Source organism: Microcaecilia unicolor, chromosome 9 (genome assembly GCF_901765095.1).
Source record: "Microcaecilia unicolor chromosome 9, aMicUni1.1, whole genome shotgun sequence".
Classification (NCBI taxonomy): Eukaryota; Metazoa; Chordata; class Amphibia; order Gymnophiona; family Siphonopidae; genus Microcaecilia; species Microcaecilia unicolor.
Window position 1 is genome coordinate 68,085,864 of NC_044039.1, and position 16,823 is coordinate 68,102,686.

The window sequence follows — 16,823 nt, forward strand, 5'->3', positions numbered from 1 at the left end:
CCTGTCCCCTGTCTCCCGGTGCCGACGCCTCCTTCGACGTCGACTTCGACGACGCCGGCCTCGAAGACATCATCCTCGACGGCACTGACTTCACCGGCACCGACTTGCCCGGCGCCGGTTTGGAGGGCGCCGACTTAGACGACGTCAACGACGTCGACGGCGCCGACGCCGAAGCACCGGGCCCAAAAATCTTCTCTCTCTGGGCGTCTCGAGAGAGTAGTGTCCGCTTCTTCATGGCGAGACACAATTTACAACTCTCCGAGCGGTGGTCCGGCCCAAGGCACTGAATACACCACGAGTGTGTATCAGTGCCAGAGATGGCCCGATGGCAGCGGGCACAAGGCTTGAAGCCGCTGGGCGTCTTCGTTGACATCTCGGGAAAAATTGTCCCTGCCAAATCAAAAGACGCGATTGTGTCTATAAAAAGATGACACAAAAAAATCAAAGAAAAAAACGGGAAAAAATAACCCGACCGAGCGATTTAAATAAAATCGCAGGCTAAAAGAAAGGAAACTTAATAAACGAAAAAACTCTAAATTACTATAAAGGATACTTCCTTTCGATGAATCTTCACCTCCGGGCACAGGAGGAACACGAAGACGAAGGTCGAGCTCCGTGTCACCTCAGACGCGGAGAAGAAAAAACTGAGGAATGTGCCCGCGCGGCGGGCGGGAAAGTGGACGCGCGCATGCGCACTGCATCCGCCCGCGCGACGGGGGACATTTTAGACTTTGTCATGGACTTTGCTGGAAAGTCCTCCGGGCCGACGTGACGTCACCCCATCAGTGAGAATATTGGCCTGCTTGTCTTTGGAGAATGTGCTATGCTGGAATGTTGGCCCACAGAGCAAAGAAAAAATTGAGAAGTACTTCCTGATGTGTCAGCTGATTGAATGACGTAGTGAATGAAGGAGAATGATGGTGCTGGAAAAGACTGTGTGTAGATGGCGGTACTGAAAGGTAAGGAATGTGTGGATGGAAAATGATGCTATCAAATGGCAAAAAACAGGTAGAATAATGAACAATGGAAAAGTGGAAAAGGAAAAATAAAAAAACAACCAAATTGATTAATAAATGTGAAATGTAGGAACATAAGTCTAAAACCAAAAGAATCAACGAAAAGGGGGAAATGAAATAAATAGTGTTGACAAGGGGAGAAAAAAGGGGAGCAACAAGGGAAAGGACATGGGGAAAAGAGAAGGAAGGAAAGAAAAAGGGGGCTGAAAAAAGGGGGAAAGGAAGGGTAGGGGAAAAGGGGGAAGGTGAGAGGGAAGAAGGGTAAACAGTAATGGAACCAAGGTCGGAATACACTATCTATAATGATGATGATGCAACTAAAAAAAGGAGGAGGAAAAAAGAATGTGTTGCAATGAAGAAAAAATGGTGCTTAAAGAATTGTAAAAAGATAAAAGGTGAAAAAACAAAAATGGTGAAATACTAGACGAAGTTAAAAAGTAGAACATTGAAAAAAGAAAGTACCAGATGAAAAGTTGAAAAAGAAAATATATAAAAAATGAAAATTATTTTGGACGAATATAAAAGAAAAAACTGGATTATAAACAAAATTGAGTGTTGAAAAAATGTATGAAAGTGAGGTAGATTAAAATTTGTAAAGAAGGTATTAAAAAGTATAATATGCATAGGTTTTAAATTTATACAAGAGTAGCAAACTATATATAGTGAATATCGAGAAACAATAAATACATTAAAAATAATAAAAATAAACAATTTATCCAGAAGTGATATTGGAATGTAATGTGTTTACATAATGTGAAATTATTTCAAAGAAAGGGACGGAAATCGATTTCGTTGTTTAAACCTTGAGGGGTCAAGGTTTGGAACTCATAAATAAGCTTCTGTTCCTCATGTAGTAATTGAATATCTAAATCGCCGGCTCTCCATTTCTTGGTAAATGCCCTGAAAACCAGGAACTTAATGTCAGAGATCGAGTGATTTGCTGAGACCCAGTGTTCAACTAATGGTGCCGATGTTACTTTCCTTTTTATACAGTTTCTGTGTTCGATGATTCTCGTTTTGATAGCCCTAATGGTTTTACCTACGTAAAGCATTTGGCATGGACATTGAGTGATACATATAACAGATGATGTGGTGCAGTCTGAAGTATGTGATAGGTTATAAGATTTTTTTGTGATCGGATGTATGAAAACCGTTGTTTCCATACTATGGGTACACACGCTGCAGTGTCTGCATTTGCAATGCCCAAAAAATGGAAGTGGTGTTGTTGCGTCTGGTAGTGTGGATGGAACCAAATGTTCCTTAAGGTTGTGAGAATACGCAACCACTAACTCTTTGTTCCTAAAACAATCCAACCCTTCCAGGATGTGCCAATGCCTGCGAATGGAGCGTGTGATGTGTTTGGATAGAAAGGAATATTTGAGGGTGCAAACCACATCTGGCGTCTTCTTGGTGCGGGTCAGCTGCAGTAAATCTTCGCGGTCCTTTTCAAGTGCTTTGTGCAACCCACTGGAGATGTGTTTTTGTGGATAACCTCTTGATGAAAATCTATTGCTCATGATCTGTGCTTGTTGTTTGAAGTCATCATAATCTGAACATAGGCGGCGTAGATGTAGATATTGACTCAATGGAAGATTACTTTTGAGATTAGAGTTATAGTAACTGGTGTAATGTAGAAAAGTGTTTGGGCAGACTGGATGGACCGTGCAGGTCTTTTTCTGCCGTCATCTACTATGTTACTATGATCTGTCGGTTTCTTATTTATATTGGTTTTGAAAAAGTAGTCGTTTTTGGTGATGAGGAGATCTAGAAAATGGATTTCTTCAGTGTTATATTCAATGGTGAATTTCAGATTAGGATTTCTTGCCAGAGGATAAAGATATCATCTATGTATCTGCGGTAGATTTTGATACTGTGTAGAAAAGGATAAGTAGTGAAATATTCTTTTTCGAAATTGTCAACATACAGATTTGCTAAATCAGGGCATGCTTGCCCCCATCGCTGTGCCTTTTATTTGTTGATAATATGTTCCATCAAAGGCAAAATAATTCTTGGTGAGTGCAATGGTGGCACAGGTCAATATCAGATGATTGGGTATTCGTTTGTGGGTTTTTCTCTCCTGTAGAATTTTCTCAACAATATGGATGGCTTCTAGCTGGGGTATGTTGGTAGATAGGGATTCAATGTCCATAGTGACCATGATTGTATCTGTGATTGGGCCATCGTAGTTCTTCAGAATGTTGATCATATGAGTGGTATCCTCTACTTGTGATGGAATTAATGGTACAAAAGGGCGTTGTGTGGTTTTTGTATAGCAACTGATGCAATATACTTACTTTTTTTTAATCTGTATATTTATATATGTTTTTGGATTATCGTATTATCTTATTAGTTTTTATCTTGTAATATTTTTCATTATAAATTGTTTTAGCTTTTTATGTTTAAGTTTTACATCTGAGTTTTGAACTACATATAGTTTTTGCTCTTATCTAATGTTTGTGTGTATATATGTGTTTTGTAGACTCCTGATGCAGGCCTAACGGCCGAAACACAACAGTTGTGTCGAGTCTTTTTTCATCAGTAAACAAGATCCATCTCTCCAGGCTTTGTATCTCCGTGGTCAAACATCCCACTTTCTCCTATACCTGTGTTCTCCCATGGGGTGTTCGAGTTCTCCGCTGGCCTGCGGATCTGTCTGAACATATACCCCTGCCCTCCCATCCCATCCATGTCCACCGATTCTCTTCTGCCCTCCCCTCCATGTCCAGTGACTCGCCTCAGCCCCCAACTTACCCCCTTTTCACCCCCCCACCCCGAGTTTCAGTTCCCAACCCCAGCCCCACCTGTGTCCTGTTTTCCACCACAGTCTTCCTTTCCTTCCAGCCGCCCTGCATTTAAAAAGTCACAGTGGCGGCTGCAGCGGCAGTAAAAAAGCAGGCTCGCCTCTCCTTTAAGCCTTCCCCTTCTCTTTCAGCGTGCACTGTGCCGCATTCGCAGAAACAGGAAATTGCATCAGTGCACACTGAGAGAGAAGGGGAAGGCTTAAAGGAGAGGTGATCCTGCTTTTTCGCTGCAGCTGCCACTGCGACTTTTTAAATGCAGGGCGGATGGAAGGAAAGCATCTGAGGATCAATGGCACTATGGCATGGAGCGACAGGAAGCGCCGCAGGGCCCATGGAGGCGTGAGGCCCTGTACGGCTGCTCCTGTCACCCCTGCCTAAGACCAGCCCTGACCGGGCAGATGATGGAAATGCCAAATGGTGGTAGAAAGAAGGGGAAGATATGCCAGCCCAAAGCGTGTCGTTTCTGGCGCCCCAAAACGGTGCCCCCCTGCTATGCATACCCTGCTTACTGTGTTCCGCCGGCCCTGGCTTAGTCATGTGGGGTATGTTAATCACCAATGATTCCATTATGTATTGACAATAAATACAATTCCCACATTTGACATGACCACCAGGTCCATTAAACTTCACTCCTGAATTCGATAACATCTCCCCTAAATTTTTCCCTCTTCAATATGCAAAACGTGGTGTATCTCAAAAAGGCTCATGATAAATTAACAAAGACCAAACAACATGTGCCTTTGATAAAGTGGGTAACACACAGACCAAAAGAGAATATCCTCCCGTTGACGGGGTTGCATGAGACTTTGCTGATCTGCAAATCTCGCTCGCGTATAAGCATTCTTCCAAGTAGATTTTGGATATCCACGTTGTTGAACCCTCTGTACCATAAAAGCTGCATGTCATTTAAATTGATCAACAGAGGAACACAACAGTTTCAGCCAGAGCATCTGATCTGTATTTATTTATTTATTGCATTTGTACCCCACATTTTCCCACCTATTTGCAGGCTCAATGTGGTTTACATAGTACCGTAAAATATTATCTCTTATGTGTTTATGATGGAAACTTGAATAATGCAGTAACATATTACAATCTATCTCTTTTCTATATACTTCAGTATCAAAAGTTCCTATGGCCGAGAAACACACAGAAATATCCAAGAAATTAACTTGATGTGTCCCAGTGTGTAGTACATTGGATATGTTCATCCACACTATTAATGCATTCTAAAAGACCCTGGCATTTTTGTCCTTCCTTAGATCTGGCCCTTTTCCCTAATTTATAATGCCCTCACAATTTATTTAGCCTATTGCAGTGACAGCTCTTGCCAAGGGTCATACACCAGGGCTCCTCCTATAACCCTGCAAGCATGAGTTCTAAATCTGGCCACTAGATGTTGTAAAATCCCTGTGAAATCAGCTTCCTGAATATCTTAGAAAAGACTTAAAGTATAGTTTGCTTCCATCATAATTTTATACAGAAAAGACTGGAGAAATTGGAGATTTTATTGCTGTGTTTTTCACTCTTGTGTTGTATTGTATTTTTAGATTTTTTTTTATACTTTGTACACCATCTTGATTGAATAGTCCAAGGAGAGAGTCTATAAAATAAAATACATTTGAGGATTGTAACTCTTGCATCCACAGCTTTCCCAGCCTTAACCACTCTGGGGAACAGAAAACCAAACCTGCGAATCAAACTCTTGTACGTCTGCATAAGAGCAATTAATAAATCCCAATAAATAAATATAAATAAATATGTGAAACCATATACAACTGCATTTTTTAAAACAACTTGCACATTTGAATGTAGTGATTATGAGGGGTATATGTACAATACAGTCTTTTACATCATCTCTTTTTTTTTTTCTATCTTTGCTCATTTAATTTTTGTTTTTGTCATTTTTGCCATGTGCTAAACAGTTTGACTGCATGCTAAAAGCATTTGGAGGTGCATTTTCAATATGATGTCTAAGTCTGCCTTAGAATCCAGAATCCGAATAGCAAATATAGCCATTGTCGATACAGCAAAATGTCTATTTTTTCAAAAATGGCACTTGCTAGATGTTTTTGTCTCTTTGCATTTATGTTTTTGGTCACTTTTCGAAAAAAAAAAAAATGTCCAAGTAAAAAGTGCACAAAATCAAGCCATTGGGATATAGGAGGAGCCAGCATTTTTAGTAGACTGGCAACACAGACATCCCAGCAGAGCAGCAGTGCACCCTAGGGGATGGACCTCACCCAAAAGCTCACAGGTACACATCTCACTGTTGCTCTCTCATATTGTATAGTGAGCCCTCCAAAACCCACCAAAAACCTACTGTAACCAACAGTATACCACTACAGTAGCACTTATACTTGCAGGTGTCACCTATACATATTCTGATAGAAGGAAATCTGCTCTTTCTAATGGTTCTAAAAGAAAGAATATTGAAGCTGTCCCACTGGAGATCAAGGGCATCAAAGATAGCCCAAAATGGGCAAAAATGCTTTTTATACCAACTTTGAACGCTTATAATTTTTCAACCACTTGAAGGAAATTGCTGCAAATTGGAATGCCTCATTACAGCCGTGCATTTAGTACACCTACCTAAAATCAACCTGAAAGGCCAACTAGTTTAGAAACTACAGCAGCCTCAACATCGCTGTAAATTGATTTTTGCTGTTTTTTTGGCAAAGTCTGAGCCTAAACCATTCAAAATGTAAGAGGACTAGGAACATGGGGTTTTGCCAGTTCATTAAGCCCTAAAAGTAGTGCAGGTTCTCCAAATATCCCCCTTGTACTACTAAAACTTCCAGTTTTACAGCTTCTGGAAGTTGGCCCAAAATGTCATTTTTGCTCAGGCGACATTTTGCAACCCTTTACTTGAGGTCCCCTAGAACCTCCAATTTTTAGTCTTTTGAACTAAAATATTGCACAGCTTAGTTTTTTATCATAAAGAAACTATGTACCAAATTTCATCAAAATCTGAGATGGTAAGGTGGGGACGACCTTTAAAATTGGTCCACTTGACACGGAATGACTCTATTTTAAGATGTTTGCTTATCTGTGGCCATCTCTGCAAAAACAAAAAATGAGGTTTAGAGCAGGCAATTTGTAATACAACAGTCCAAACCCCATCTATTTATGTGGAAAAAATTAAAAATATTACAAAAGTTCAAACATGTAAATTTTGTTGACTGCTTATGGGCCCATCACATGAAAAGAGTTGGCCATTCTCAACATTTTGGATCTCCTACTTAGAGGGGCATTTTATTTATGTATTTATTTATTTATTTATTGTATTTGTACCCCACATTATCCCACCTTTTTGCAGGCTCAATGTAGCTTATAGAGTGTGGAAATGAGAACGTCATTACATGATCTAAGAAAACAGTTGTTCGATCATAAGCTGAAGTGAAAGAGGAATTTAGGTAGAAGGTGTTAGGTAAGGTTGTGAGAGAGGTGATTTGGTGTACTTGGGTGGTTTAAGGAATGATTTGTTTCATTGAGGGTGACTTTTGTAGGCTCTGTTGAAGAGATGCGTTTTCAAAGCTTTGCGAAAGCTGGTTAGATTGGTCATTGTTTTTAGGGCCTTGGGTAGTGCGTTCCAAAACTGTGTACTTTTGTACTCAAAGGTGGTAGCATACGCCTGTTTGTACTTCATTCCTTTACAGCTGGGAAAGTTCAGGTTGAGGAATTTGTGGGCCGATCTTTTGGCATTCCTGGGCGGTAAGTCCACTAAGTTTAGCATATAGAGTGGGGCATCTGCGTGAATGATTTTGTATACAGTTGTGCAGATTGTGCAGATCTTGAACTCAATTCGTTCCTTGAGCGGGAGCCAATGTAGTTTTTCTCTGAGGGGTTTCGCACTTTCGTATTTAGGTGTTCCAAAAATGAGTCTGGCTGCGGTGTTCTGGGTTGTTTGGAGTTTTTTGATGGTCTGTTCTTTGCAGCCTGCATATAGAGCGTTACAGTAGTCCAAGTGGCTTAATACCAATGACTGTACTAGGGTGCGGAAAATGTTTCTTGGGAAAAAAGGTTTTATTCTTTTGAGTTTCCACATCGATTGGAACATTTTTTTCGTTGTGTTCTTTGCGTGGGTGTCGAGAGTGAGGTTTCGATCGATAGTGACTCCAAGGATTTTCAGATTTTCTGAGATAGGGAGTGTGCAGTAGGGTGTGGTTATTGTGGGGTATTTGTTTATGTTGTATTGGGAGGTGAGAACTAGACACTGAGTTTTTTCTGCATTGAGTTTTAGCTTGAATGAGTCCGCCCAAGAGTGCATGGTCTGGAAACTCTGGTTGATCTCGTTTGTTATTTCGTTTGTCACTTTTGAACGGGATATGGATCGTAACGTCATCGGCATATATGTAAGGGTTAAGGTTTTGATTGGCTAGGAGTTTGGCTAATGGTATCATCATTAGGTTGAAGATAGTTGGAGAGAGGGGGGATCCTTGAGGAACTCCGCATTCTGGTCTCCAAGGTGGCGATCTGTCCGTGTTCGTTGTTACTTGGTAGGATCTGGTGGTGAGAAATCCTTCAAACCATTTGAGAACTGGGCCTCCGATTCCGAAGTACTCTAGTAGGTGTAATAGTATTTCATGATCCACCATGTCGAAGGCACTGGACATGTCGAATTGCAGTATAAGTATGTTCTTGCCGGTTGCGATCGTTTTTTTTTAATGTGTTCATTGCCGACACTAGTACAGTTTCAGTACTATGATTTGATCGAAAGCCTGATTGAGATTCATGTAGAACTGAGTGTTTGGTCAGGTATTCTGTGAGTTGTTTCGTCACTATGCCTTCCATCAATTTTGTTGTGAGTGGGATAGAAGCGACTGGTCGGTAGTTGGTTAAGTCCATAGTGCTTTTCTTGGCATCTTTAGGCAGTGGAGTGAGTAGGATGTGTCCATTTTCCATGGGGAAGAGTCCATTTATGAGTCTATAGTTTACTGCAGCCCCTCATTACCTCTCTACCCTCATTTCCCCTTACGTTCCCGCCCGTAACCTCCACTCACAGGACAAATCCCTCCTCTCAGTACCCTTCTCCACCACCGCCAACTCCAGGCTCCGCTCATTCTGCCTCGCCTCACCCTATGCTTGGAATAAACTTCCTGAGCCCTTACGCCAAGACCCCTCCCTACCCATCTTCAAATCCTTGCTCAAAGCCCACCTCTTCAATGTTGCTTCCGGCACCTAACCTTTATACCTTTCAGGAAATCTAGACTGCCCCTATTTGACTGACTGTACATTTGTCCATTAGATTGTAAGCTCCTTTGAGCAGGGACTGTCCTTCTATGTTAAATTGTACAGCGCTGCGTAACCCTAGTAGCGCTTTAGAAATGTCAAGTAGTAGTAGTAGTAGTAGTACTTGGTTCGTGAGGTCTTGTTTGAATTGTTTTCAAAAGAAACGTCTAAATCAGAATTTGGATGTTTTACAAAGACGTCCAAATTCAGAACAGGAAAGAAGGTCATTTTCGAAAAAGATGGACGTCTATCTGTTGTGTTCGAAAATACTATGGATGTCCTGTGATTTGGACGTCCTTTTTTTTGTCCAGTTTCGAACAAAAGACGTCCAAATGCAAGACATTCAAAACAGAGGAGGAGTGGCTTATTGGTTAGTGCAGCGGGCTTTGATCCTGGCAACATGGGTTCAGTTCCCACTGCTGCTCCTTGTGACTTTGGGCAAGTCAAATGCACAAGGGGCATTTTTGGATATGACATCTAACAGGAAAGGTCATTTTCTACAAAAAAAAAAAATAAGTCTTTCTTTTCCTTTTGAAAGTGCTTGTTGGAAAAATGTTGTGTGATTTGGAGGAGTAAGGGGAGGTGATCCCCTAGTCCCTCCAGTGGTCATTTGGGGCACCTCTTGTGTGGAGTAGAGGAGTAACCTAGTGGTTCTTGCAGCAGAGCTTGATCCTGGGGAAGTGGGTTCAATTCCCACTGCAGCTATTCGTTATAAAAACAGATCTAGCTCAAAACATCAAAGTTTTAGTCTTGGACGTTTTTGTTTTGTTCCATTATTGCTGAAAGACGTCCATGTCTTAGGAACGCCTAATTCCCGCCTTGAACACACCCCTGGCATAGCCCCTTGAGATTTGGACGTTGTCCTGACGGACTTCAGAGAAAGACGTCCAAAAAGAGGTTTTGATAATACTGATTTGGCCGTTTCTGTGAGATAAACATCCAAATGCTGATTTATGTCACTTTTTGGACATCTATCTCTTTTGAAAATGAGCCTGTTAGTCACCTTTTCCCAGAGACAGTCACATGGAGGGGCATAATCGACCAGAAACGCCTATCTCCATGGGCGTTAATCTCCGAGAACGGGTCCGTGAAGGGGCGGAGTGAACCGTATTTTTTAAAAAAAATAGACGCCCATGTTTTATTCGCCAAGGTGTGAGCTGGGCGTTTTTGCTTTTCACCGATAATGGAAAATGAAATCGCCCAGCTCAAAAACGAATAAATGCAAGGCATTTGTTCGTGGGAGGGGCCAGGATTCATAGTGCACTGGTCCCCCTCACATGCCAGGACACCAACCGGGCACCCTAGGGGGCACTTTTACAAAAACAAAAAAAAAGGTAAAAGAGCTCCCAGGTGCATAGCACCCTTCCCTTGGGTGTTGAGCCCCCCAAATCCCCCTCAAAACCCACTGCCCACAAGTCTACACCATTACTATAGCCCTAAGGGGTGAAGGGGGGCACCTACATGTGGGTACAGTGGGTTTGGGGGGGTTGGACGACTAGTAGCATTAAGCAGCACAATTGTAACAGGTAGGGGGGGGATGGGCCTGGGTCCACCTGCCTGACGTCCACTGCACCCCCTAACAACTGCTGCAGGGACCTGCATACTGCTGCTTGGGAGGAGGATATGACATTTGAGGGTGAAAGTAAAAAGTTGTGAAACATCATTTGTTGTGGTGGGAGGGGGTTAGTGACCACTGGGGGAGTCAGGGGAGGTCATCCCCGACTCCCTCTGGGGGTCATCTGGTCATTTAGGGCACTTTTTGGGGCCTTATTCGTCAAAAAACAGGGTCCAGGAAAAGTGCCCTAAATTCTACCTACAAACGCATCCATTATCGGCGAAGGGCGCCCATCTCTGTTCGGGTGATAACCACGCCCCAGTTCCGCCTTCACCACGCCTCCGACACTCCCCCGTCAACTTTGTCCGCATCCGCGACGGAGTGCAGTTGAAAGCGTCCAAAGTTCGGCTTTCGATTATGCCGCTTTATTTGTTTTTGTGAGAAGAACGCCCATCTCCCGATTTAGGTCGGAACTTGGGCGTTATTCTCGTTCGATTATAAGCTGGATAGTTACCAAGGGTGAATGTTGTGGGCATGTTTGGGGGGGAGAGCAGAAGACTATCAGAGTAAATCTATAACTGGGTGCCTAAATAGCATGATAGGAGCCTAATGAGAACAAACAGGAGACAGCCCACTGCAGAATAGAAGCAAACGACACAACAGCGGCAGCAATGGGCAAGATTTCATCCAAACAAGATTTTATTGGAAACAAAGACGTGACCTGGCGTTTTGGACAGACCTTCATCAGGGGTCTATAATTACATATAAAAACAAAAGTTAAATCATGTATGATTACCATAAATACAACAGTAAAAAAATAATAACATATTTAAAAACATAATACATAATACAAACCAAATCAATGAGGCTTAAAGCAGATGCTTAGATTCCCTGTAAGCATAGAAAACATCTCAAAAATAAGTGATCCTTACAAGGTTGATTCGCATATAAATATACAAATAACAAATATAATATCAAATGAACAACCTGATAGAACCAGAATGTACATTGTCAGGCTCAGTCGTCAGATCCGCACCACTCTTTCTCAGTCTTTTCCTTTCTTCACCAAGCACGCCCTTCACTCCCGAGTCGACAGTCTGCAATCAGTGTCTCCAGACAACAGGCAAATCACCAGAAGTGCTTTATTATCTCCTGAGTACATTTAATCTGCTTTAAGGCTTCACAGGCCTTCCCCTCTCCTCAGTGTAGCTGCACTTTTAAACACAGTTCATTTGAGCCCTGCTTGCATTACAGATCAGTTTAGGCCTGCTTTCCACACAGTTCAATTTGGCCCTGCTTTCAATATGGTTTTCTCCAGCACTGCTTCTAATCCAGTACTTAGTGGTACTGCTCTTTCACATCGTTAATGAGCACTGCTTACAATTCAGTTCAGTTTAGCCCTGTTTTCCACATCGCTCAATTCGGCACTGCTTTCAATACAGTTCAGCTTAGCACTGCTTTTCAACCCAGTTCAATTTGGCACTGCTTTCAATACAGTTCAGCTTATCACTGCTTTTCAACACAGTTCTGCTTAGCACTGCTTTTCAACACCGTTCATTTCCACAGCAATATGGTCTAAATCACTTTCTCACTCTTAGACCTAATGACCCACCTCCCTCCTTTGTCAGCACAAAACCACTTGACATCCACCCACCGGGTCAATTCACCAAGGCTTCATTCACTCTATCAAGTTCAGTTCATAACTCACTTTAAGAGCCCTCCACCAGCACTTCCATTTCTTCCTCATTCTCCCCTTCTTCCACCTCCTCCAGTTCCATTCTCTCTTCCCCTTCCTCTCGGTCTAGGGGCTCCTCCCCTCCCCCATCTGATTCCATCTCCAAATCAACCCCCGGCTCCTCCCTCTCTTGCATAGAATCCTCTCCCTTCACCTGATCCCTCTGCTGTTGCTGCACTGCCTTCTCGACCTTGTAGTTTCTTAGTTCCTGGTTTCTCTGACGTTGCCCTGCCTTCTGGGCTTTGTAGTTCCTTGGTTCTGAATCTCTCTGGTGCTGCACTGCCTTCTGGGGCTTGTAGTTTCTTTGCTCTTCACAACATCTTATACCACAATATGACCGATGTATGATATATATCATTAAGAAACTTTGTGAACACATTGTCTGCTTTGGCGTATATTTTTTTAATACAAGCTATACTTAAATACATTTTTCACCCAATCACATAATGTTAAAAAAGATGATATCACAACACAGCCACGAACACAAGTAAACTAGTAATGCAACAAATTTGAAATGACATCCATATTCATTCTGATGCCTCATCACAAATATGATTCTCTTTCCCTACCAAAAAGTGAATCTACAAAAAGAATGCTTAAATCCTTCAGAACAGAAGCTGTTACACAGTGTGCCACTTTCAATTTAAAAAGAACTCTCAAACTCAATAATGCTGCACAACATATTTATTCATACTCAAAGACAAAATTTAAAAAAAAACATAAGACTGCACTGCACTATGCGCTTTAAAAAAACCCAATAAAAATCAGCAAAATGCTAATGATGCCAGCTTACACATTAACTGTATACATTACTATAGCGTAACAAATCAATATAATGAAAGACATGAAAAAAAATTGTACTACAAAAAACGTATGCACTGCTGCTATAAGGCAGAGTACCAAAAACTATATACAAACTTACATTAGACCAAAGCACACTACAAATAAAAGGGGTTGTTTACTAACATTTAGCTCGAGTTATTTGCAGCAGGACCCATAGGAATAAAATGGGCCCTTCTGTAGATAACTCGAGCTAAGCTTTAGTAAATAACCCCCCAAAATATTTATGAAACAAAGGGGGTCAATTTAGCATTAAAAAAAAAAAGCAATCATTGCACAATACTGAAGAACCAGTATAACGCTTTATCCCCCCAAAACTCTTCTGAGTTGCTAGAAACTAACTACAAACAGTGCTTAAGAATAACTTTTAAAAACTTTAAAATAACTTATGCATGAACAGTTTGCCAGTTCAATAGCCAAAAAAACAGCTGATGCCAAACTCCCCATGCTTGAGAATGGCAGTTAAAAACATATAAAAGCAACCCATAGGGTTGCTAAAACCTAACCGCAAACAATGCTTAATAGTGACTTGAAAAATAACATTAAAAATACTTAGGGGTCCTTTTACAAAGGTGCGCTAGCAGTTTTAGAGCTTGATAATCATTAGCGTGCACTAAATGCTAGTGACACCCATAGAAATATATGGACAACTCTAATGTAGGAGGAGCCAGCATTTTTAGCAGACTGGTCCCCCAGACATCACAGGAGAGCAATGGGACACCCAAGGGGGCACTTCTGTGCACGTCATAAAAATGCTCCCAGGTACACATCTCACTTTTGCTCCCTTATCTTGCCAACTGAGCCCTCCAAAACACACGCAACCCACACTGTCCCCCACTGTACACCACTACAATAGGCCTTATGGGTGAAGGGGGCACCTACATGTGGGTACAGTAGAGTTTTGGTGACTTTAGGAAGGGGTCATAGTTTCCACCACACGTTTGAGAGGTAGAGGGAGATAGGGACCCGAGTTCCCCACTCTATAGTGCACTGCACCGACCACTACATTACTCCAGGGACCTGTATCCTGTTCTAATAGACCTGGCTATAACATCAGAGGCTGTCATACAGGCTGGTAAGTCATATTTTTATTCACATTTTTGGGGGGTTGGAAGGGGTCAGTGACCACTAGGGGGGGTATTGGGGGGGTCATCCCTGATTACCTCCAGTGTTCATCTGGTCATTTAGGGCACCTTTTTGTGCCTTATTTGTTATCAAAATAGGTGTAGCTCAAAACGTCTTAGTTTTAGTTTTGTTTTGTCCCATTAGGGATGAAAAATGTCTTAAGTCTTAGGAATTCCCTAAATCCCACCCTTAACACGCCCCCGACATGCCCCCTTGAGATTTGGATGCACTGCAGACGAACCTCATAGAAAAAAGTCTGAAAAAATAGGTTCAAAAATACTGATTTGGATGTTTTTGTGAGAAAAACGTCCAAATGTTGCTTTATGCCACTTTTTAGACATTTTTCTCTTTCGAAAATGAGCCCCTAAGTTATCTAAGAAGATTACATTAAGACTTTAATTTTACTTAGAATAAGCCAGTCCTGTAGCTCAGCAGATATAATTTCAGAAAAAAAAATAAAATGTTTTCGTCTTAGCAGTTTCTCTTAGGGCTGTGTTACACATGGGACAGCCAGACTGACTAAGCTGTACTCAGTTGTAATACTTAGCTTTTGTGAGCACTTCTTCAGGATGTATGTAGCCATTCAGGGCCCCTTTTACCAAGATGTGGCAAGAGGGGGCCTATGCTGGTGTCGGCTTGTGTTTTTGATGTGCATCGAGTTGCCCTTTTACTGCAGTGGGTAAAAGGTAGGTCGTTTCTTCAGGAAATGACCATGTGGCAAGTGAAGCACTTGCTGCGTGGCCATTTGGGGGGGGGAGCCCTTACCGGGGTGCATTGATGTGGCGATAAGGGGTCCCGCGCTAACCCAGCAGTAACCGGGCAACGTGTTGCACTGCTTGAGTACCACCGAGTACACACCGATGCTACAAAAATAAAAAAATTTTTGTAGCGCCGGATATGACAGCACGCTAGGGGTGGGAACCACCGCTGGGTTGCTGTGGTAGCCTGGTGGTACTTCCTTTTTAGCGAACGGTAATGCTAAAAGGGCCCTTCAATTTTTAATTTTGATTTAATTCAAATGTATACAAGTATCATTGACAAGAGTCAGAATGTAAGCTTGCAGTCAGATGGTCATCTATACTACAACATGAGAAAACAGCAGGAGCAAGACAATTCTAATATCAATTTGGCTCTAGAATTAACTGATCTGGATGCCATAGTTGTTTGGTTTTCAAAGACTGTGCTGTTGAATGTCATAATAACAATGTGTTTTCTTGGTTGTTTTTTCTTCCCTTTTCTTATATATGTTGACAACAGATCGTCCTGGTCTTGTAAATGTAGCAAATGTTGAAAGGATACAGGAGGTCATTGTGCACGTTTTAAAACTTCACCTGCAGAGTAATCATCCTGATGACAGCTTCCTCTTCCCCAAGCTCCTCCAGAAAATGGCCGACCTTCGGCAGCTTGTCACCGAGCATGCGCTTCTCGTCCAGGAGATCAAAAAAACTGAAACTGATGCATCCTTACATCCTTTACTACAGGAAATCTACAAGGACATGTACTAAATGGGGAAAGGGGTATTTTTTTGTTTAATTCCGTACAGCCCACAGCAAACTTTGTGATGATTAGATGGGAGCAAAATTACTTTGCAAACCAGTTTTCTGATAATCTTGATGACTGAAGAAAAATGGGTACGGCATCATTAATCAGTGGATTGTCAAGTTTCTTGTCTTCATGAAGCAGTAAATTGCAAGACTTGTCATGCACTCAAGAACTGAAGGCAAGGAAGTCTTTTGATAATTTTAGTTATTAAATTAATGTATGAGGATTGATGAACTTTGTTTTACAATGAAATACTTAGGATAGATTTTGCAAATAATTTTGATCGGTTAGGGTATATTTATATTGTCTGTTGTGCTAGGTACTTTAACCATTGGCATAATGCACTGGTAATCAAGACACTTTCAAGGTTTTGTAATCTGAAGATTTCTTCATCCTTGAGTTACAGGTTCTTTTTCACTCATTCCTGCTGGAAATGAACTAGCACTGTCTTGAAGTTTTTATAATTTTGTGTGATGCCATTGGTTTCTGCACCTCCAGTGCTTAGTCCATGGAGGCTTTGACCAATGTTGCCCAGATTAAGAACTGTTGAAGAGCATGATAGTTGATAGGGCCAACAATAAAATCAAATTATCTAACACTAATTTTTGCAGTTATCTCTGTTTTATATGGTGAATGGTGTAAGACTAAAAGTTTTTCAGCTGTAGTTTTAGATAGCAATGGTTCTGAACTTAGTCCTTGTAACCCACCTGGCCGTTGTAGTTTTCAGGATATCCATAATTTGAATACACAGAAGAGGTTTACATGCATATGTGTTCTGAATATCCTGAAAACCAAGAATGACCTGGTGAGTCTCGAGAACTGGATTGAGACCCATCATTATAAAGCAGGGATGCAGGAGCTTAGGCTTCAAGTGCTGCAAACAGACCAGGTTTTCAGGATATTTCTAATGAATATGCATCATATAGATTTGCAGATAGTGGAGGTATATCCATTCAGATCTCTCTCATGCATACTCA

General features: G+C 41.6%; 1 protein-coding gene across 8 annotated transcripts in view; it reads left to right on the forward strand.

Annotated features, from left to right (window-relative positions):
* PPARA (peroxisome proliferator activated receptor alpha) overlaps positions 1-16,448 on the forward strand; it is a 652,237-nt gene extending 635,789 nt beyond the window's left edge. For all 8 annotated transcript variants that reach the window (XM_030213762.1, XM_030213761.1, XM_030213757.1 and 5 more), the window contains one exon: positions 15,562-16,448. In XM_030213762.1, coding sequence (XP_030069622.1) covers positions 15,562-15,809 — 248 coding nt within the window. In that variant the 3' untranslated portion in view covers positions 15,810-16,448. The remainder of the gene's footprint in view (positions 1-15,561) is intronic.
* Positions 16,449-16,823: the final 375 nt, after the last annotated feature.